At 60.7% G+C, this 21,762-nt stretch overlaps 1 protein-coding gene across 1 annotated transcript; it reads right to left on the bottom strand.

Moving 5' to 3' along the window:
• Window positions 1-84: 84 nt before the first annotated feature.
• Window positions 85-20,860, bottom strand: TET3 (tet methylcytosine dioxygenase 3). The gene is made up of 10 exons (XM_074167874.1): window positions 20,551-20,860; window positions 10,718-12,950; window positions 7,520-7,610; window positions 6,817-6,910; window positions 6,166-6,374; window positions 5,891-6,041; window positions 5,325-5,414; window positions 5,077-5,214; window positions 3,569-3,905; window positions 85-3,193 (listed from the first exon to the last, which is right to left on the bottom strand). Exons 2-10 carry the CDS (start codon window positions 12,903-12,905, stop codon window positions 1,461-1,463), a joined length of 5,031 nt encoding a protein of 1,676 aa, XP_074023975.1. The 5' UTR covers window positions 12,906-12,950; window positions 20,551-20,860; the 3' UTR covers window positions 85-1,460.
• Window positions 20,861-21,762: the final 902 nt, after the last annotated feature.

Below are 21,762 nucleotides of genomic sequence, written 5' to 3' on the forward strand. Positions count from 1 at the left end.
TGTTGTCATCGTTGGGTTATTTGTTGGGTTATTGTTTTTTCTTTTTCTTTCTTTCTTTCTTTTTTTTTTTTGATTTTTGCGGGAAGAACAGCGATCCGTAGGAAGGAGGGATGGCACCCGGGGAGAGAAAAAGCACCGAGCCCCGGCGGCGCGCGCCGGCACCGGCGGGGAAGTGGGACCGGCGGGGGGTTTGGCCAGCCAAGTCTTGGGATTCGCTCTTCCCAGAGCCGATCGCACGGAGAAAGTCCCCCGGAGACGGAAAGCACCAGACTTTAGCAACAGTGATGTACAGAGAGCAACACTAGCTATTCACAGTTTGGGGTTGGTTTGTGTGTTTTTTCCTGTTTTTGTGTATTTTTTTTTTTTTTACTTTTCTTTCTGTTTTTGTCCTGTCGGCTCCTTTAGAGATGCCGCCGCCGCCGTCACTCTCCCCGGGGCCACCAGCAAAGGAGCCCCCCAAGTCCGAGCCCGAGCGCGGCCCCCCGGCAGCGGCGGTCTCCAGCCCGGACGTGTCCTGAGGTCTCCGGCGCTGAGAAAGGCGCCGGCTCGCTCCGTCCCGGCGGAGCCGATCCCATCGGTGGCGAGGAGCCGAGCGAAGACGCGCCCTCCCGGGACGTCCCGCTTGCCAGCGGGTCTCCCGTCGCTGTAAGAAAGGACTCCTCAAGTTGCAAAATAGGTATTTTTAGGTCCTTGGGGAAAAAAAAGTAATGGATGTTCCGCGTGTCCGGCTGAGGGTAAAGCCCACGAAGCCGCCAGCCCCCACGCGTCGGAGCTGGAGGGAGTCACCTCTTGCCTTTAAGCTGGTTTGGTGTTCGGGTTGTTTATTATTTCTGTTCAGGGTTTTGGGGTTGGGTGGTTTTTTTTTTTTCGATGTTGGCTTCTTTGTCAAAGATCGGCTTCGTCGTTGTCGCCAGAGTAAAAAATAAAATAAAATAAAATCCAATAAATAGGCATTTTTAAGTGGAATTAAAAACCTCTCCTTTGCGGAAGGACGCTATAAACTTCTCCCTCCGTTCGCATGGCGCACGAGGCTAGATTAAAAAAACGTGGAGATATAAATATGAGATTACCGAAAAGCGTCAAACAGCATCGTTCCTCTATTATTTTTTTTTTCTATTTTTTTTTTTTTATCGAGTTTTGCCTTTGTTTGCCAACTCCTCGCCAAGCGCAGCTCTCCGACGGCGTGCGCCCGCGCCGGCTCCGCTGTTTCCGAGCGTGCGGGTTTGGGGTTCGCTTTCTGGGGGTTGGGTTTTCTGTTGTGTTTTGCTTCGGTTTTGCCTTCTTTATCTTTTTTTTTTTAATTCTTTTTAAAATTATTATTTTCTTCTTCTTCTTCTTCTTCTTCTTCTTCTTCTTCTTCTCCCCCACGCCCGAGGAGAAAGCACCACGAAGCAACGCCGCCGGGCTGCGGCGCTGCCGAGGGTTGAGGTAAGATGGGGCCGCGGCCGGTCGCCTCCCTCTCAGATCCAGCGGCTGTAGGGGCCCGTCACCTTGGTGTAGGCGTAGGAGGACACAGTGATGGCGGAGTTGGTGGGGATGGCCACCGCCTGCCGCGTGGGGACCGAGTCCCTCCTCTCCTTGCTGGGGGCCTCGCTCGCCAACGCGCCGCCCCACTTGCGTTTCTTGGCGAAGGCTTTGGCGTCCGGCGGGAGACCCAAACGCGCCGCCTCCTCCTGCCGGGCTCGGGCCCGCTCCGCCAACTGCTTCATCTTGGCCTCCCACAGCGCCAGGCCGTGGTTGGGCTGGTTCAAGTTCTTGTGTTGGTAGAAGACCAGGGAGATGCGGGTGGGGTGGCAGCGGTTGGGTTTCTTCAGCGGGGTGGTGGCGTGGAGCTCGCGGCGGGCGCACTCGATGAGGATGGAGCCGTGGGCGGGCGCCACGGCCACCCCGCCGATGTTCTCGTCCAGGAAGTTGTGCTCGCTGTCCGACCACTCCTCCTCCTCTTCCTCCTCCTCGGCTTCCTCCTCCTCCTCCTCCTCCTTCACCGCCTTCTCCGGCAGATCCTCCTCCAGGCCGAAGGGGTCCCATGGCTTCTCCCGGTGGGGCCCCGACGCCCCCTTCTCGCCCACCGCCGCCTCCCATGGCTTCTCCGGCAACCCCGGGCTGGGCGCCGGCGTCCTCCGCTCCTCCGCCTTCACCGCACCCCACGGCTCCTCGGGGAAGCTGGGCAGCCCCGGCAAGGCCGAGCCGAACCCCAGTGGCCCCAGCAGGCTGGAGGTGCCCGTGCCGGCCAGCGCCGTCTCCCCCAGCTTGCAGGGGCTCCACGGTTTCGGCAGCAAGCCCGTGCCCCGCGCCGTCGCCTCTCCCCCCGGGACGTTGGGCCACTGCTTCTCCGGCGGCGGCAAGCGGGCGGCCACGTCGAAGGCGCTGGGCTTCTCCCGCCCGCCCGAGCCCGGCGCCAGGCCGCTCCACGAGCCCTCGGCCGTGCTAGTCCTCTCGGGGGAAGACATGCCCCGGGGCGCTTTGAAGGGGCTCCACCGCTGCTCCGGCCCCACGCCGTGCGCCGGGATGGCCGGCAGGGCTAAGCCGGTGCCGGGCATGGCCGCCGCCGTGCCTGCAAGGGGCTCGATGGCGGGCGGAGGGTCCGGAGGCTCCTGCTTGATGGGTCGGCTGCCGAAACAGTTCTGTGCAAACGGCGGCGCCTCCTCCGAGCCCGAGTTAGTCCTGTGCATCCCGGCCGCCACCGTCGCCGCTTTCTGCTGGCTGGCGTAGCGGTTTGCCCGCTCGTAGGTGCGCTGGTGATGGTTTTTGCTCCGGATGCTTTGCGGGATGGGCTCGGGGAAATCGGCGTTCCCGTAGGCGTGGTTGAGGTTCTCCTGCAACGCCGGGACGTCGGGCTTCTTCTCGTAGCCGTTGCTCACCCAGCTGCTCCCGCTCCTCTCGGGCGCCCCGTAATTGAGAAACTGCGAGGGGAACACGTGGTTGCTGGAAAAACCGTAATACCCGAAGGAGGGAAGCGCGAACTTGGAGTGAAACCCGTTCACGGAAGGCAGATTGGGCTGTGCATAGTAGGAATGGTAAGAGTAAACACTGTTCATGCTGTACGGGTCGGAGGGGCGGCAGCTCCCCAGCACCGAGTAGCTCTCCACCACCGCGTTGCCGTTGTACTTGAAGGCGTTGTAATGGCTCTGCGGCTCCACCTTGATGGAAGGTTTCAGCGGCTGCGGGGGCAGCCCGCTTTTCAACGCCATACCTGCGGGCACAGCACACACACAGCCCCCGTGACCCGCCGGCCCAGGAAGCCGCCGGCGGGGAGCGAGGACCCCAAAAAAACTCAGCCAGACTCGAAAATCCCACGGTGATGGGCTCAAAGGATGGGCACAGAGGTCAGCGTCACCCGGCATCGCCCGGTGCGATGGCACCGATTCACAATCGCGCTCCGGGCGATTCACACCCACTGCACCGCGGTACTGGGAAAAACCCAGGCACCTCAAAAATGCCATCCTACACCCCAACACACCGAGGGCTCAACGCCACCACCCCCAGAAAGCCCCCAGCTGCATCCCCATCCCCTCACGCGCTTTCCGGATGGCTCGGGGTGGCAGGACCTCGGCTCTGCCCCCGTTACCTGCGTTTTGCTGGAGCGTGGGGAGCTCCAGTGCTTCCTGCTTGATCTTCTCCGGCGTCATCAGCTTCTCCTTCTGCAGCTTCTTTTTCTCTGCGGCGGCTTTCCTCGCTTCCAGCTGCCTCTGCCGGCAGGACTTGGCGGGCTCGGGCAGCTTGCGGACCTCGCGGGGGAAGGACGTGAGCACCTGGATGGCCCCGCTGCCCACCTTGGCATTTTGGTTCTCCTCGCTGCCGAACTCGTCCGTGCTGGACATCTTGTAGAGGGGGAGGACGTGCAGTTGCTCATCTTCAGGGATCTTCCCCACCACGCGATTGTCTTCCTTCGTCAGCGTGCAGACCTGGGGGAACACAGGGTGCCATCAGGGGAACGCTTCCATGCGGGACAGGGGCAAAACCTCCTCCTTACACCCCATCCATGTGAAGCCACATCAGCCTGGCATCCCGCCCAGCCCACACCGCTCCCCAGCCGGCACTCGGAAACCTCCTGTGGGGTTTGGGTTGGACAAAACCAAACGCATGGTCCTCGTTAGCACCGTGCTTTCATCCAGCTGGGGTGGTATCAGCACCCCACAGACCTCACGGGTTTCATCTGAGGTGTGCAAACACCAAGGACCGGCCGCTGGAGTCACGCAGGTAGGACGGTTGGGGACAAGTGTGGGCTTCATTAACCTCATGAAGTTCAACAAGGGCAAGTGCAGGGTCCTGCACCTCAGGAAGAATAGCCTCATGCATCGGTACAGCTGGAAAGCAGCTCTGCCGAGAGGGACCTCGGAGTCCTGGGGAACAACAAGTTGCCCATGGGCCTTCAATGGGCTCTTGTGGCCAAGAAGGCCAATGGTCTCCTGGGGGGGCATTCAGAAGAGCATGGCCACAGGCTGAAGGAGGTCATCCTCCCCCTCTGCTCTGCCCTGGGGAGGCCCCATCTGGAGCACTGGGACCAGTTCTGGGCTCCCCAGTTCCAGAAGGACAGGAAACTGCTGGAGAGAGTCCAGCGGAGGCTAGGAAGATGCTGAGGGCCTGGAGCATCTCTCTTACGAGGAAAGGCTGAGGGACCTGGGGCTGTTCAGCTGGAGAAGAGCAGACTGAGGGGGGATCTCATCGATGCTGAGCAATAGCTAAAGGGCGGGAGGCAAGAGGATGGGGCCAGACTCTTCTCAGTGGTGACCGGGGACAGGACGAGGGGTGATGGGCACAAACTGGGACGTGGGAAATTCCACCTCAACATGAGGAAAAACTTCCTTTACTGTGAGGGTGCCAAAACAGGCTGCCCAGAGAGGGTGTGGAGTCTCCTTCTCTGGAGGTATTCCAAACCTGCCTGGACATGTTCGTGTGCAACCTGCTCTGGGTGACCCTGCTCTGGCAGGGGGTTGGACTGGGTGATCTCCAGAGGTCCCTGCCAACCTCCACCATTCTGTGATTCTGTGACAGCGGGGACTGAGTGACTCAAAAAGGAGCATTCCAAAATGGAGGGGGGAGCATCCCGAAAAGCCCCGCTGGCCTCCTGCTCACCACCGTGCAGCCGTTGTAGAGGTTATGCTGATCTTTGTGAGCATGAGCGCAGAAGTCCATGCACGCCGTCACTCCTGAGAACGGCCTCCCCTCCTTCAAGCCCAGCCGGCAGTCTATGGCGACGTCCTCGTTGGTAACCTGGTGGAAGGAGGAGAGGGCTCCGGTTATCCGAAGTCTCCTACGTGTCACCACCTCACACCCGTTTGAGGGGCAGGCGTGCTCTGGAGGGGACGAGCGGTGGCTGGTACCTGGTTTTGGTAGGCTTGCGGCGCCAGCCTCTTGTAAAGCGGAGCAACCTCGGTGGCCAAGTCCTGAAAGCTCTTCCGGAGCAGCTCTTCCTGCGGTAGGGAAGAGAGGAGGGTGTCTCCCAGGGGTTTCGGCAGCAGGGACGCAATTGAGGGAAGAGTCCCCACAACGCCATGCTGCATCTGACCCTTCCCACGATGTCCCCTACCCCGCAAAGCACGTGGCTGAAATTCCTGGTGAGGTTTTGGCCATTCAACCTCCACCATCTGTTGTATTTTCGCTTGCCCAACCCATGAGCCCTCTGGCATCTTCCCTGGGGTTTCTAGAATGACCTCATTAGTGCCACCCCATACCAGCACTTGCTGTCACACCAGAAGTCCTGGCTCTGTGACGCCAAAGTGAGCCTGCCCTCTAGTTCCACCAAGTTGGCTTTCTTTCCCCCCCATCTCCCTAACTCATCAAAATACCCACAAGGAGTCCTATTTTCAGTCTTTTCCCCCTGCAAAACTTGGAGCTGGGGGTAAAAGGAAGTCCGAACCCACAGTTCCACTCCGCCCGTGTCACCCACCTCTTTGGGATTGTCCCCCACCAGCCTGAACTTGCGGGGAGTTTTGCTCCGGGCGTATTTGCAGCCGTTAAAATACATGCTCCACGAGCAGCCGAAGGAGAAGGAAGCACCGCAGGTGTTGGGGTCTTTGCCTTGGCATGCACAGGTCCGGCTGTGGGAGGGACACCGCGGAGGAGCGTCAGCGCCGTGCTGGCAGCACCGAAAACAGGGGGGGACCCCACATCCCCTTCCCACCCCGTCTCCCCGAAGCAGACGGGTGGCACGGTGAGACTTACTCGTCGTTCAAGCCGCAGCGGCGGCTGGTGGGGTTGCCGTACTTGGTGAGGGTGTCGGTGAGCTCCTGGTAGAGCGTGTCGCCCAGCGTGCGGGGGATGCCCTCCCAGGCCAGGATGAGGATGATGATGACGGCGTTCTGGCAGTGGTGGCCGGCCCGATGCCGCACCAGGCACAGTAGCTTCTCCTCTTGGTTGTGTCTCCGGATCACCTGGAAAACACAGAGAGCCGAGTCAGACCGCTCCAATGGCAAACACCTCCCTGGATGGGGAGGACCCCAGAAGTGGGTTATGGCTGCTTTCCACAGCATTCCATGGCGAACTGGGGGGGCAGAGCTGTGGGGGCTCCCACGGCTGCATCCATCCATGAGTTTTTTGGGTGCTGGGGCGGGGTGATGTGCCTGGCCCAGGGGCTGCAGGCAGGGACGTGCTGCTCAAGCAGGTGCTGAGGATGGGAAACTCCGTGGAGTTTCCCCAGGGCGGCTGCCACTCTCACTTCCTCCTTGCCAGCCGCAGATCGAGCATCCTGCCCCTGCCCACAGCAGCCACCGCCAGCGAGGGACCTCCTTGTCCCCAGGCAGGGAGGGGACGGGCAGGAGCGTCACCCCAGGGAGGGCTCTGAGAGGGGACGAGAGATGGGGGGAAGGCACTCACCCACTTGGCGATGGGGCAGCCCCGGGAGCTCTTCCCCTCCTTCCCCGTGTAGATGACCTTCTCAATGCGAATGGCCTTCCCCTTCTCGCCGTACCTGCCATGGGACGAGCATCAGCCCCGCTTGCCCCTACCGTGCTCACAAGTCCCCCTGCTCGCCCTCATGGGCCCCTCATGAGCCCCCACTCACCCCACAGGATCCCACTCGCCCTCATGGGACCCTACTCACCCGCATGAGACCCTTCTTGAGCCCCCACTTGCCCTCATTGGACCCCACTTGCCCTCATGGGACCCCTCATGAGCACCCACTCGCCTCACAGGACCCCACTCACCCTTGCTGGACCCCACTCGCCCTCGTGTGACCTCACTCACCCTCATGGGACCCCTCATGGGACCCCACTCACAGGAGCCTCTGCTCACCCTCGCAGGATGCCTCTCTCCTTTTCTCCTTCACAGGACGCCACGGGACCCCACTCGCCCTCGTCAGCCCCCGCTCATCCTCACGGGACACCACTCGCCCTCATGGAACCCCATCCATCTTCCCAGGTCCCCACTCGCCCTCACGAGACCACAGGGACCCCCACTTGCCCTCACAGGACCCCTAAGAAGTCCAAGTTCTCCCTCATGGGCTCCCGCTCGCCCTCACGAGACCCCACTTGCCCTTGTGGCCCCCTGGGACAGGATGGGATGTGGCGAGGGCCCTTACCGCTCCTCCATGAGCTCCCTGATGGACGCCACGGTGGGCCCCGAGCCCAGGTGGGTGTAATACGGTCCCTCGTCCTTCTCCACAATTTGCTCTGCAGAGGCAGAAGGTGGGGGGGACACAGAGATTTCAGGGTTTGCACCTTTGCCGGCTGCCCCAAAGGATGCCAAACCCCAAAATTCCCTCAAATCAAGCACTTTTGCACCAAAACCCAAAAGTTCCTCAGCAGTGTTTCCCCCTAAGAGCACTGGGGAAGGGGTTCGTTAAACAGCCCAAGGGCTCCTCTTCATTTTCTGCTCCCAGCACTAAAAAGCCCCACTGGGGATCAAGGGGATGGGTGCTCAGACCCAAAAACCTCCCCAGGGGGACGCAGCCCCTCCGAGCCTCCAGGCAGGACTGTGGCTCCATCCTGGCACGGGGGATTGGCACCAGTCGCTCGAGCGCAGGGCATTTTGACAAGCTCTAACGAGATGAAGCAATTAGCAGCAGCGGGCAATTCAGCATACGCCCCCCCTAACTCCCCTGCCCCCCACCAGTTCCCACCCTGGGCACCCGCCTGGCCCCGCTCACCGGGACTGGCCCGGCTGAGACGCTGCCGAAACCATCACGGGATGATTTTGGGGCTGAAAACTACTGCTGCTGCTGCTTTCACGCTCGTCCAGAGGATTTCGGGATGCTCAGGGGATGCCCTGAGGTGGCTGAGCCTGTGCAAGGAAGGAGCTGCTGCACGAGGGAGAGGCTGAAGGATGCCAGGGCTACCGGAGAAGGATGCCAGGGCTACCGGAGAAGAATCCTGGGCTACGGCAGAAGGATGCTAGAGCTATGGAAGAAGGATGCTGGACTACAGAAGAAGGATGCTGGGGCTATGGCAGAAGGATGCTGGAGGCCACAGGTGAAGGCTGATGGGGCTACAGGAGAACGATGTCAGGGGCTATGGGAAAAAGATGCTGGGCTACAGAAGAAGGATGCTGGAGACTACGGGAGAAGGAGGCTGGGCTATGGCAGAAGGATGCTGGGCTATGGCAGAAGGATGCTGGGCTACAGAAGAAGGATGCTGGGGCTACAGAAGAAGGATGCTGGGCTATGGCAGAAGGATGCTGGGCTACAGAAGGATGCTGGAGGCTATAGGAGAAGGATGCTGGGCTATGACAGAAGGATGCCGGGCTATGACAGAAGGATGCCGGGTGCTATGACAGAAGGATGCCGGGTGCTATGGCAGAAAGATGCCGGGGCTACAGCAAAAGGATTCTGGGCTACGGAGGATGCTGGGGCTACAGCAGAAGGATGCTGGGCTATGGAAAAAGGATGCTGGGGCTACCAGAGAAGGATGCTGGGGGCTACAGCAGAAGGATGCCGGGCTATGGAAGAAGGATGCGGGGGCTACCAGAGAAGGATGCTGGGGGCTACAGCAGAAGAATGCTGGGCTATGGAAGAAGGAGGCTGGGGCTACCAGAGAAGGATGCTGGGGGCTACAGCAGAAGGATGCTGGGCTATGGAAGAAGGAGGCTGGGGCTACCAGAGAAGGATGCTGGGGGCTACAGCAGAAGGATGCTGGGCTACAGCCCTGCAAGCAACAACCCCCAGCAGCACCAAACCCCTCGGGGCTTTCAGGGCAGGAAGGTGCCGACGCAGGAAGCCAAGGATGCTCCAGGCTGCGGTGGCAGCGCAGGGGTCGATCCCCGGCACATGGGGATGCTCGAACGCTGCCAGCGGGGATGATCCGGCGCGAGGGCCGGGTCTGATCCGTCCTTCCATCCCTCGGCTCTCACCGCCCTGATTTTCATTCCCGTCATGTCTAACTGGCTGGGAGCCAGGGCGAGGAGAAAGCCGGGCTCAGCTGGGCTGCAGCTGTCCAGACAGGGATCAATACGGGACACGCAGCGAAGGCTGATTTTATTACGGCGTCTAACAGCACAGGCACCTAATAAAGCCCCGAGCCCCGACTCCTACTTAATTGCTTTCTCTCACAGCTTTTCCTTGAGAAAAATGGAGAGAGGTGGCAGGGGGGGAATCCCCCCTCTCCCAGACCTTAAAACGGGCTGCAAAGGAAAAAGCCACCCGAATCTTTTCAAGCAGCGCAGGGCGAAACTCCGAGATCAGTTCGAGCGGCTCCAGAAAAGCCTTTCATTCGCTCGGTGCCGTTTGGGCTAATTACTGCTGCCATTTACAAGCAAATAAATAAATAATCATAAGCCCTGCTAATAAAGTGCAGCTTGCGCTTGGCCCGAGGCCACCTTTCCCAGCAGCGCGGGGGTTCATTTTTCCATCTGGATGCCCCAAATCCTCACCCTGCTCCTCCCAGGGGAGAGCACTGGGTCTAAATTTTGGGGAGGGAAGATCCAGGTCCCAGTGTTCGGATGGAGTCGGACCGCTGGGACCCGGTGAGAAATCTTTAGCACTTGCTGCGAAGTCTAATGAATGCCAACACACACCAAAAAACCACACAAACAAATCCCAAATCCAAGAGTTTGGTGCCACCGAACAACCCAGCAGCAAATAACCCAAACCGGCCAATTATTTGGCTTAAAATTGTGGGAATAATCAGGTGAGACGGATTTTAGGTGGGTTTTGATGCTCTATGGGATTTAGTCGAGCGCTTCAGTGGAGGCAAAACCCAACAGCCCTTTGGTTTTGCTGCTCTCTTCAACCCAAGATGGCACAGCCAGGTTGGTGTTGGCACCACCTCCATGGTGACACAACGTTTTTTCAAAAAAAATCCCAAAGCCAAGAGTTTGGTGCCTTTTCAACGCGTCCCGGTGGGATCGGCCACCAAACAACCCAGCAGCAAATAACCCAAACCGGCCAATTTGGCTTTAAAATAGCAGGAATAACCAGGAAAGCTGGTTTTGGGTGGGTTTTGATGCTCTACGGCCCTTTGGTTTTGCCATTCTTCCAACCCACAATGGCACGGCCAGGTTGGTGTTGGCACCACCTCCATGGTGACACGGTGGTCACTCAGTGTTTGCCATCTGACCATAAAAACCAGAGGGGAGATGAGAAAGTATAAAGAGGGCTCCGCAGCATCGGGGTTTCACCCTGCGGGCACCACATCCCTCCAAAAAGCGGGAGCTTTGCCGGCACCGCGGCATCGCCCCGTGATTTATCCAGGGCAATCCCACTTGGCAAAGCCACCTCCTCGAAATGCCACCCTGGGGGGCTCGTCCCCACCCCAGTAACATCCCGGCACGGCCGCTGGCTCACCGACGCAGTCGCAGGTGGGGAACTCCGCTTGTGCCCGCTTGGCCGGGGTGTCCAGGAGGCTTTTGGTCGGCGTGTCCAGGTATTTCAGCGGCGACTCCAAAAAGCCGCTCAGGGTGGGCGTCAGCGGCACCTCGTCCTTGGTGGGCGTCCCGTCGGCGTCGTCCGCCTCCGGGTTTTGGCTTTCCTCGGAGTAAAAGCACGTGGTGGACACCACGGTGATAGCACCAGAAGACTCGATTTTGATCTGTTTTGGGGAGCGGGCGGTGAAGGGGGGGTCTGAAAGCAGCCCCTTCCCCGGTGAGAACGAAAAGCTTTTGGGTCCGGCTTGGGGAGCGCTGCTTGACGCCGGGGCGGCGGCGGTGGGGGGCACTTGTGGGGCTGGTGTTGGCCCCCCCGGCAGCTCGGTAGCCCCAGGGGCAAGCGGGGCGGGTGTCTCGGGGGGCGGCAGGTTGAAATTCTCCCCGAATTCAGCTTCAAATTGCCGGATGAGCTCTTCCAGCTTGTCATCCACCACGATGGGGGTCGTGGTGGCCGGCGGGGGGGCGGCCGGTGCTTCCTCTGAGCCGGTGGAGCCCGCCGGCACCGGGTGAATTTGGGGGCCCCCCCCGGGGGCACCCCTTTCCTGAGAGTCGGGAGCCGGGGGGCCACCGTCGAGGGGGTTCGGCGGCGGGGGGCGTGCGGCGGGCAGGGGTAGTGCAAGAGGCTGGAGCGGGAAGGCCGGCGGCGGCGGTTCAGTTTGCATCTCTTCGGGGGGGGGTTCGGCGGGGGGTTCGGCGGGCGCCCGAAACCCCTCCAGGCTGATCTGCCAGAGGGGGAGGAAGAGGGGCTGCGAGTCCTTCTGCTTGGCCTTCTTGATCTGCACTTGCTTACGGAGTGGTTTGGTGGCCGGGGGGGGCTTTTCGGGCGGCGTTTTCTTCTTTTTCTCTTTGGCCTGCTTTTCGAAGGGCTTGGGGGGCACGGCGGGGGCGCCGGGAGCCCACCAGCCGCTCGGCCGATCCGGTGGTGCCGCCGCCGCCGCCAGGCTCTGCTCGAGGAAGAGGCTGCGCTTGTGGTGGAGATGCTGCTGCAGGACCAGCTGCGTCTTCTTGTGCAGGTCGGGCTCCGGCGGTGCCGGGGGCAAACGGGGGCCGCCGGGCACATCCTTCCCGGGGGCTCGTTCGGGGGGCTCCGTTTTAGGCACCGTCACTTTGCCGGCCGTCGCGTCGGGTCTCTTGAAAGCTGCCTTGATGTAGTCGTCGGTGTTACCAAGCAGTTGCTCCAGCTCTGCCATGGGGTCTCCAGCCCCCGCTGCCCCCTCGGCCTCCAGCCCCCACGTCGCTGCAAACCCCCCCCGGGGAGGTGCCGTGCCGAAAAATGGCTCTGGTGCTGCTCCTGGCTCCGGCGGATAACGGGGCTCGTCCTCTCGCTGCCATGCAGCCCCCGGTGGGGCAAGGGGGCCGGGGCCGAAGGGGGTGGTGGGGGGTAGCGGGGGTGGTGGCGGGGGGGCCTGGCCATCGCTGGCGGGCTGGGGGAGAGCGGCCGAGAGCTGGGTCAGGGCTTCGATGGCTATGGCGGTCTGCAGGCTGATGTTCTTCTCCTTGGCGATGGTCAACGCGCTTTGGGAAAAGGGGAGGCCGTCGGGTGGGCACGGCTCGACGGTCTCAGGCACCGGCTGGGGGTCGATAGCACCTTCCTGGGGGGGTGGCGGGGGGTTGGCGGCGGCGGCGGCACGGGGCCGTGGCGACGCCGGCTCTTCGCCGAGAGCCGTCTTGATCTTCTGCTCCAGCCATTCCAGGTAGTCGGGGCACTCGGGGCCGTCGCAGTTGCAGTTGGGGGGCTTCACGCCATGCTTGGCCAAAGCCAGGGCAGCCTTGAGGGCGTGCAGGTCCTCCCCCCGCGGCACGCCGTCCGCCGCGCTCAGCCCCCCCCGGCTCATCTCTGAGTCAAACTTCTCGTACAGCAGCGACGGCGAACGCGGGGGCGGGAGCCGGTAGGAGGAAACGGCTTCGGCCACCGCCGAAAACGCCACCAGGTTCCTGACGTCTTCCAAGTGGGCTTTCCCGGCGGCGGGCGGCTGGCCCGGCGACCAGCCGCTCGGCTCCATCAGTGCGGTGCCCCCCGCCTCCGGCCGGCCCCCATTCGCCAGGCTGAGCCCGCTGCCCTCGTTCAGCCGCCTTTCTTCGACATAATTAATTGGCCCTTCTTCCATTTGGCTTCTGCTGGGTCCATCAACCGGGTCGCCCGCCGAACCTGTCTGCGAGGAGGGAGAGAAGAGAGACATGAGCATCCCCCGCCACGACCCACGTGCCGTCATCACCCACCCTGTTTCCCCCCCCTCTGTATTTTTTTTATTCCCCCTTTCCCCACCTCTTTTTCTGACCCGGGGGACGAAGACGCCGATGAGCCACCTGAAAAAGTAATTGCCGCCGGCAAAAAAAAATAATCGCTGCCAGCAAAACCAGGCGGGTTTTGCCCGGCTGCGTAAGGAAGGCGGCCGGTTTCCACCGCGCCGTCCCCGTGCCACCCACGTCCCCACCCCGCCACCCGCTTTCGAGATTGCTCATGGGACGCTTCGGGATTTCCACCGCCTGCCGAGGACGAGATGGGGAGGGCGTCCCCGGCTCCGGCCACACGGTTTGCACCGGCGAAGGAAGAAGCAGCACGGGGAGAAGAGAAAAAAAAAAAAAAAAAAAAAAAAAAAAGGGGGGGGGGATTATTTTTTTTTGGAGCCGTGCCCGAAGAAGCAAACACCCCGGTTGTCTGTCCTTCGCCGGGGGCCGCCGCACGGCAGGAAGCCGCCGAGTTGGCTACGCCGGTGCCAGGGGCGGCGCGGGGCTGCTTTCACCTCGAATAACCCGGCGTCTGTATCGACGCGGCCGACCGGGGCCCCTGGCAACGCCGAGCTACGGCACCGGCCTCCAGAAAACCGGCCGCTTGCCAAGGAGAGACCAAAAGCATTAAGAGCCGACCACACCGACCCAGGGAGCCCATCGCCCCGGCGTCTGGGCTCACGGTTAAGACCCTCCAAGGGGGTTTGCTGGGGATGAGGTGTGTGTGTGGGGGGGGTGTCTCTCTGTGCTCTGTGGCTCTCTCTCCGCTCGGCGGTGGGGATTTTAGTGCTGGGGCGGCCGGGGGAGCCGGGGCAGCGGCAGAGTATTTACCAGTTTGCCGATAACCCGGGGGGGAGCTTCCTGCAAACTAAAAATACAGCAAAGCTCGCTGGAAAAAACTATGACAAAGCAGGCGAAGGCTGTGGGCAGAGCTTCCTGCCTCCGGCCGGTGCCGGCACCGGCTCACGGGAAGGATCCGCAGCCCGGACTCGCCGGGAGATGCCGAATTACAGAGAATTACAGGAGCAAGCTGTCAGCGTGCGGCTGGCGGTGGTGCAGCCGCGTTTAACCCTTCAACCCCCAGCCCCACGCGCGTTCCCTGGGGGTGAGCGACGCCGCAGGCTTGAGCGTCGCGTGGTTTCCACGCCGGAGATAAGCACGCTGCCGACTGCGGCCAAACGGCAGCGAAACCGAGGAGGAACCAATCCCGGCACGATGATATCCCCAAAATCCCCCCTCCTCCGGGGGTGAAAACTCACAGGGGAGCACAGCGCCGGTGCAGATCACCGCAGCCCCGCTCCGGCAACTGGGGTCACCCTGGTTTATAGGGGCTCCGGTCCCCTTTGCGGCATCCCCGGAGCCACGGGACCGGTCCGTCAGGTCTGGGGAGCAAGTGCTTGGCCACCGGTTCGCCCCGTGGGCCGGTAGCCGGGACAGGGTGGGGACAACACGCCGCCTCCGCGCTCCTTTGCACACCAAGGAAGAAACAGCCTCGCCTGTCCTTCCTCCGCCCTCATCTTCCTCCTCCTCCTCCTTCCCCAGCCAAAAGGGTTTTTCCCCAGCGGTGAGGGGTGGCAGGGAGGAAAAAAATGCCCCGAGCCCCTTCCAAGTCTTCGGAGGGGGGGACATACACTCGTCCCCCGAAGTGTCCCCGCTGTCGCGGCGGTGACGCCAGTGCGGAGAAAATGATGCAAAACCTGTTTTGCTCTGGGTGGGGGGCGGATGCTGGGCCCCAGGGTTTACTCCGGGGCGGGGGGGGGGAACCCTGCTGGGTAAGGGCAGGGGAAGCCCCAAAAACCAGTTTCTGGGCTGGGGTGGCACCTTGGGCTGCTCCATCCCATAAACCGGGTTATGGACCCGGGCTGGGGATGCAGGAAAATAGTTCACCCTGTGAAGGCAAGGCAGGAACGAGCATCCCGCCCCTAAAGGGTTAATCTGAGAGCCACAACCTTCCCCAAATCAGCGGGGGGGTGTGGGGGGGGTGGGAATAAAAAATATCTATATATAAAAAAAAAAATAACATTTTTTTTCCTGGCTCTCTCATCCAGCTCCTTTTGTTCCCGGTCCTGCAGGCTGGGAGATGGAAAGACCTCGCGGCTTCTCCCCGAAAATCGATCCCCCCCCGCACTCCCTCCCACTCCATCCCGACTCGCTCCGGCAGCATCCGCAGAAATCCCTCCATCACCGTCGCGGGCACCGATTCCTCCGCGCCTCGGCCCGTTTTCCCCGGAAAAAGCGCTGCCTGCCCAAACCTCCTTCCATTCGCCCCAGGAAAGAATAAAAGCTGGGGAGGGGGGAGGGAAATAAATTAAAATAAAGAGAAAACCAAGCGCTTCGGTTGGGGTTAGCTCAGCCCCTGCACGCTCCCTGCTGCATCCTCCGGGTGCTATAAAGGGGGAAAAATCCCTCTGAGGATGAAAATGGTTATTTTTTTAATCTGGTTTTCCTCCTTTTTTTTTTTTTTTTTGAAATTTTTTTCCCCCGTTTTAAATGTCTTAAACAGAGGGAAAGGAGGGAAAAAAAAAAAATAAAAAATAAAAAATAACCACACACGCCGAGCCCGGCTTGGAGGGATTCCAGCCTGGGCTGCGCTCCCTGGGAATAGTCCGGAGCCGTTTATAACCCGGGGAGTGCCGGGGGGGAGCCCCGGCGGGGGCACGGTGCCGGATTCGGGTACGGCTGTGGCCGGGCGGCACTTACGTGTGCGGGGCGGGAGGCGAAGCCGGAGGCGACGGCGGGACCGTCCAGGGAGGAAAGACGAAACGAGTTGTTCAAGCCTCAGCCGCCCCGGCCCTCCCCGCCCCCTGCAAAACCAGCTGGAGAAGCCATTAGCCCCAGCGCCGCGCGCACGTAGGGACGGACGGACGGACGCGGGGGGCCCCCAGCCAGCCCCCGCAGCCCACCGGGCCCCCGGAGGTCCCTCCACACCCTGCGGGGGGACACGGGGGGACCCCGGCCCCGGCAGCCGGCAGGGAGGGATGGCCGCAGCTCCCCCGGCTACAGCGGGGAACCGCAGCCCCCGCCGGCGGCCCCACGGATCCCGCTGCCCTATAGATCCAGTGACCCATATATCCAGCATCCTGCATATCCAGCAATCCCATATATTCCACAACCCTATATATGCAGCAGCCCTATATATTCAACAACCCTATATATGTAGCAGCCCTATATACCCAGCAATCCTATATAATCAGCAACCTATACATCCAGCAATCCTATATACTCAACCTATATACATCCAGCAACCCTATATATTCAGCAATCCTATATATTCAACAACCCTATATACCCAGCAACCCTATATAATCAGCAACCTATACATCCAGCAATCTTATACATTCAACAACCCTATACATCCAGCAGCCCTATATATTCGGCAATCCTATATATTCAACAACGCTATATACCCAGCAATCCTATATAGTCAGCAACCTATACATCCAGCAATCCTATATACTCAACCTATATACATCCAGCAGCCCTATATATCTCCAGCAATCCTATATATTCAACAGCCCTATATATCCAGCAACTTTATATAATCAGCAAGCCTATCTATCCAGCAATCTTCTGTATTCAACAACCTTATATAATCAGTAATCTTATACATCCAGCAGCCCTATACATCCAGCAGCCCCATATAACCAGCAGCCCCATATAATCAGCAACCTGCATATCCATTAACCCCATATATCCAGCAACACGTTATAGCCAGCAACTTATATATTCTGTAATCCCATATATCCAGCAGATCTATACATCCAGCAACCCTAAACACTCAGCAGCCCTAAATACCCACGTCTTATATACCCACCAACGCTATATATACAGCGACCTATACATCCAACAACCCTATAGAGCCAGCAGCCCTAGATCATCAGCAATCCTACACATCCAGCAGCCTTATATATCCAGTAACCCTATATATCCAGCAACTCATTATATCCAGGAACTTATATATCCCGCAATCCCATCTATCCAGCAGACCTATATATCCAGCAACCCTATATATCCAGCGACCTATACATCCAACAACCCTGCATGGCCAGCAGTCTATGTATCCTATAGTCTATATAGCTATATTTCAAATTATTACTTTCACCCTCCCCTCCGGGCTGTAAGGAAAACGAACTAAACTCACCCAAAGCCAACAGGGAAACAGGTTTTACAGCCCCCATCCTCCAAAAACACCCGCTCGCCCCCACCGGGCCCCCAAAATTCCCCCGTATAAATATTTTGGGGGTTTATTAAACCCCTCGCCAGCAGCCAAAGGGCTCAGCTGCAGAGAACGGAGCAACTCGGTGCAGGCAAAAGCAGGTTGGAAGACGCCGCTTGGTGTCATCCCGCTGTGCGAAAAACCACTCCATTTAATTAAAAAGCGCAGAATTCGGGAGCGGGAGGAAAGAGGGGGACGCCTGGACCGCACCGGCGGGGATGCCGAGCCCTTCCCGGTGGCATCTGGGCGGCGGGGACACGGGGACACCCCGCTGTGGTGGCGGGGCTGCGGCGAGGGCACGGCGGGGTGTTTGGGAGGTCAGCGGGTGCCGGTGCCAGCCGGCGGCACGGGCCGGCCAAGAGGCAGGAGGCAGCTTGGCTGCCGGCCCCACGCCGCGCCGGTGGAGCCCGGCCAGCCCCGGCACTCGGCTTGTGGTTTTCCTCCTCTGGCAACAACCCCGGGGTGGGGGGGGGGGGATGGGGGGGGATCCTCCGCCGGGATGGCAGGGTGGGGGGGCACCCTGCCTGAGGTGGGGGAGAAGGGAAGAAGCTCTGAGTGTGGGAGACCCTACAATAACAAACCGCCCAGCCGGTGCCACCGAAGGGCTTTGCCGGGGAAGGAGATGCTGCCGAAATCCCACACCCCCCTTCCCGCCCTGGGGATTGATGCTCCTGGGGGGGCACCGCCTCGCCGGACCCCGAGAGATGGAGAAAACAACCCCCCCCCGGTCCTAAATCACCCCAAACCAAGCCCCGGGTACTGGCGGGGGGGTTGCTGGAGAGGAGCCGAACGGTGCAGATGCCCTATATCCACGCTCAACACCCCCCAAAATGGAAAATAAAGGGAATGTGGGGAGGCCGAGCACCGAGCCGGACCCGCGCAGCCCCCGGTGCCCCCCGGCTCCCCCAGCCGGGGTACCCACCGCGCCGGCTCGTGGCCCCACTGCCTCCCGGCGCCGCGGGCGGCCGCGGCTGCTTCTCCCGCCTTGTTTTCCAAGCTGTTTCCATGGCCCCAGCTGACCCCGGCGCTGGGTCTGAGCTGCTCGCTCCTGTCCTCATTTAGCCCGGAGAAAAGCCGGAATAGCGCCGATGCCGAGGGAGCTGAGCTGATTTACGCCGCGAGAAGCCCAGCTCTGCTTTACAGCAGCCCCCGGCGCATTTTCGGGGACCCCCGTAGCCGTAACCCCGCTCCAGACAGCGCTGGGGGAATTATTTCACCCCCTTTTCCTTCTCACCGGGGCACGAGAAGCCGGTCGGACGCGATATAGTCCCAGTTCCAGCTCCTACACCGGCAGCACCGGGAGCTTCCGAGGGAGATGGGGGAATTTTTTCCAGGTGGAAAAAAATTGGTCCCCATCTCCATCCTCCTCGTTTCCTTCAGGAAAAGGGGTTTCCCTTTTGGAGGGGCTGCGGCTGTGATGGACCAGGCAGGGATGCTTGGGGAAGGGATGCACAAGGGTGGGGATGCTCAGGATGGGCATGCTCCAGGCAGGAATGCTCGGGATGGGGATGCTCAGGGCAGGGATGCTCAGGGAAAGGGTGTTTGGAGCAGGGATGTTTGGAGCAAGGTTACTCAGGGTCAGGATGTTCGGAGCAGGGATGCTCAGGGTCAGGACGCTTGGAGCAGGAATGTTCGGAGCAGGGATGCTCAGAGTCAGGATATTTGGGATTGGGATGTTTGGAGCAGTGATGCTCAGGGTCAGGATGCTCGAGGTCAAGATGTTTGGAGCAGGGATATTTGGAGCAGGGATGCTCAGGGTCAGCATGCTTGGAGCAGGAATGTTCGAAGCAGGGATGCTCGGGGTTGGAATGTTCGGAGCAGGGATGTTCAGAGCAGGAATGTTCGGAGCAGGGATGCTCAGCACCGGGGCTGGGTGAGCAATGACCCAGCAGATGCTCCCACCGGAGCAGCTTTTGGGAAGCCAGTTGCCGTGGCCAAGCCACGGCGTGCGTTCCCACTCCGGCGTGTCTTCCCACCACGGCACGGAGCCGAGCCGGGAGCCGCCAGTTGGCGCGAGCAGGGGGAAAGGCTTGGCACGGCACGGAGCCGCGTCAGGCTGCCGGCTCCGGCCGGGCAGGGAGGGAGCCGAGCTCTTGAAAGGGAAAAGAAGGAGGGGAAAAAAAAAAAAAAAGCCAAATGCGGCGCTATTTTTGTTTCTTGGAGCTGTTTTTTTCCTCCAACACAGCCGGCTCCTCTCGTGCCGGTGCTCAGCTACCAGATTGGCGCCGGGACCGGCCGGGCAAAGCCAAATCGCTGGCTGGTGGGGAGACCAGTGCCTGCTCCAACCCTGGGGAAGGAAGGAGGGGATGGGGAGGAAGAGGAAGGGGAAGAAGGGGAAGAAGGGGAAGGGGAAAAAGGGGAGGAAGGGGGAAAAACAGGAAAGGGAAAGGGAAAGGGAAAGGGAAAGGGAAAGGGAAAGGGAAAGGGAAAGGGAAAGGGAAAGGGAAAGGGAAGAAGGGGATGGGGAGGAAGAGGAAGAGGAGGAAGAGGAAGGGGAGGAAAGGGAAAGGGAATTGGAAGGGGAATAAGAGGGGGAAGAAGGGGAAGAAGGGGAAGAAGGGGAAGAAGGGGAAGAAGGGGAAGAGGAAAGGGAAGGGGGAAAAGGGGAGGAAGGGGGAAAAATGGGAAGGGGAAAGGGAAAGGGAAAGGGAAAGGGAAAGGGAAAGGGAAAGGGAAAGGGAAAGGGAAAGGGAAAGGGAAAGGGAAAGGGAAGAAGGGGATGGGGAGAAAGGGAAAAAAGGGGAGAAAGGGGATGGGGGAGGAGGGGAAGAGGAGGAATACGGGGATGGGGAGGACGGGAAACAAGGGGAAGAAGGGGACAGGGCAGGGAAGGCAAAAGGACCCACCTGGGAAGGAAGGAGGAAGGGGGAAGCGTGTGGGCCACGGGAGAAGGGCCCGGGGCCTCGCCTCACCTCTCGCCCAGCCCCACAGCGTTTGCCGTCCCGTCCCAGCCGCCCCCGCGGGGCTGGGCTGCATTTCACAGCCCCACTGCCAGCGTCCCCCACGGGACCGGGCTCGGTCCCCTCCCGGCCCCACCCCCCCCCCCCACAGCAGGGACATTTCCACCCTGCCGATTGCTTTGCATTGCAAATCGGGGAGGGAAGCCGGTTTTTGGGGAGCGAGGAGGAAAGCCGCCCCACACCCACGCACTAAGCAAACCGCACCCCGGTTTTCAAGGCTTTGCCCCCCCACTTTGAGCCAGGGGGTGGTCCCTGCACCCTCCTGTCCCCCAGGTGCAAGTGGGGGATGTGCCACCCAGCACCCATGGGTGCTCAGCTACCCTCCAGCCCATCCCCATCCCATCGCACCTGGGGGATGCTGCGGTCCCCTTCCCGGGACCTGGGGACTCTTCACGCCGCCGCCACCGTGCCACACAGCCCGACCTTTCGGCAGAGGAGGAGGAGGAGGAGGAGGAGGAGGAGGAGAAGGAGGAGAACCGTGCGCGCCGCCGCCCTCCCGCCCGGCAAGTGCGGACAAGTCGGCGGCGCGATGGCCGGCGGGCAGGAGCCGGGAGATGAGTGGGAGCCCGGCCCTGCCCCGTCTGGGAGCAGGGAAAACGCCGGCTCTGCCAAACCCGGAGCTGGTTCCACCGCCACAACCCGTCCCCCGTGGGGAAAAGCATCTTGCGGCGGGTGGGAGACGCGACCCCTCCGGATGAAATCCCTTTTCCGAAGGCCGAAGGAAGAAGCACGGGGTGGATAACGTATGCCTGTGGCACAGCCATAGCTCTGCACCAGCAAAACCATTTTCCAGCGTGCTGTACAATAAAAAAAAAACAAAACTTTTTTCTCCCCCAAAATGTAAAGCCCCCCCATCCCGGCTGCCTCCCCGGGGTCGGTGGCGCTGAGTCAGCACCGGTGCTGCTGAGTCACCGCAGCCACCTCAGCCCTGACGCCAACCGGCTCCGGCGATGAGCTCAGCCGCGGGGGCTTCGGCACCTCCACGCTCACCGGCAGCCGCGGCACCGGCACCGCCGGGCCCCAGGGAGCCGCGCGGCGAGGCTTTTGCCAGCACCTCCACCTACATTCTGGGGTCTCACCGGCTTTTTTCCTCCCAGAAACCTCACCCATCCCCTAAACCGCGCCGATCAGCATCGCCTTGAATCCAAGGCTACCGAAACGTGGCCGGTGGCTGGGTGAGGAAGCCGGCAGCGTTCCAGCTCTCCCACCCTCCCACCAGTGCCGCGATCCTCTCCGAAACACCCCATCGTGGACCACCCGCCAGCCGGGATGGCAGCCACCGCTACCATCCGCATCCTCCCCATCTCGCTCGCCGAAAGAGGAACGGGAATGATAAAAAAGGGGGGGGGGAGAAATTTTAAAAAAAAAAAAATCTAATTTTCCTTTTATTTTCCACCCCCCCCTCGCTGGGGTCACCAGCGGCGAGGGGGATGCACCGACGCCGCCTCCGGCTTCCCCGGCCCGGTGACGGGGTTGATGACTCACGGGGAAGGAGGGGGGAGAAGCGGCGCGTGCACGGGGCCGTCATGTTTGTAAACCTAAAAAAAGCCATGTGCGGGC

Source organism: Numenius arquata, unplaced genomic scaffold, assembly GCF_964106895.1.
Source record: "Numenius arquata unplaced genomic scaffold, bNumArq3.hap1.1 HAP1_SCAFFOLD_1117, whole genome shotgun sequence".
Lineage (NCBI taxonomy): Eukaryota > Metazoa > Chordata > Aves > Charadriiformes > Scolopacidae > Numenius > Numenius arquata.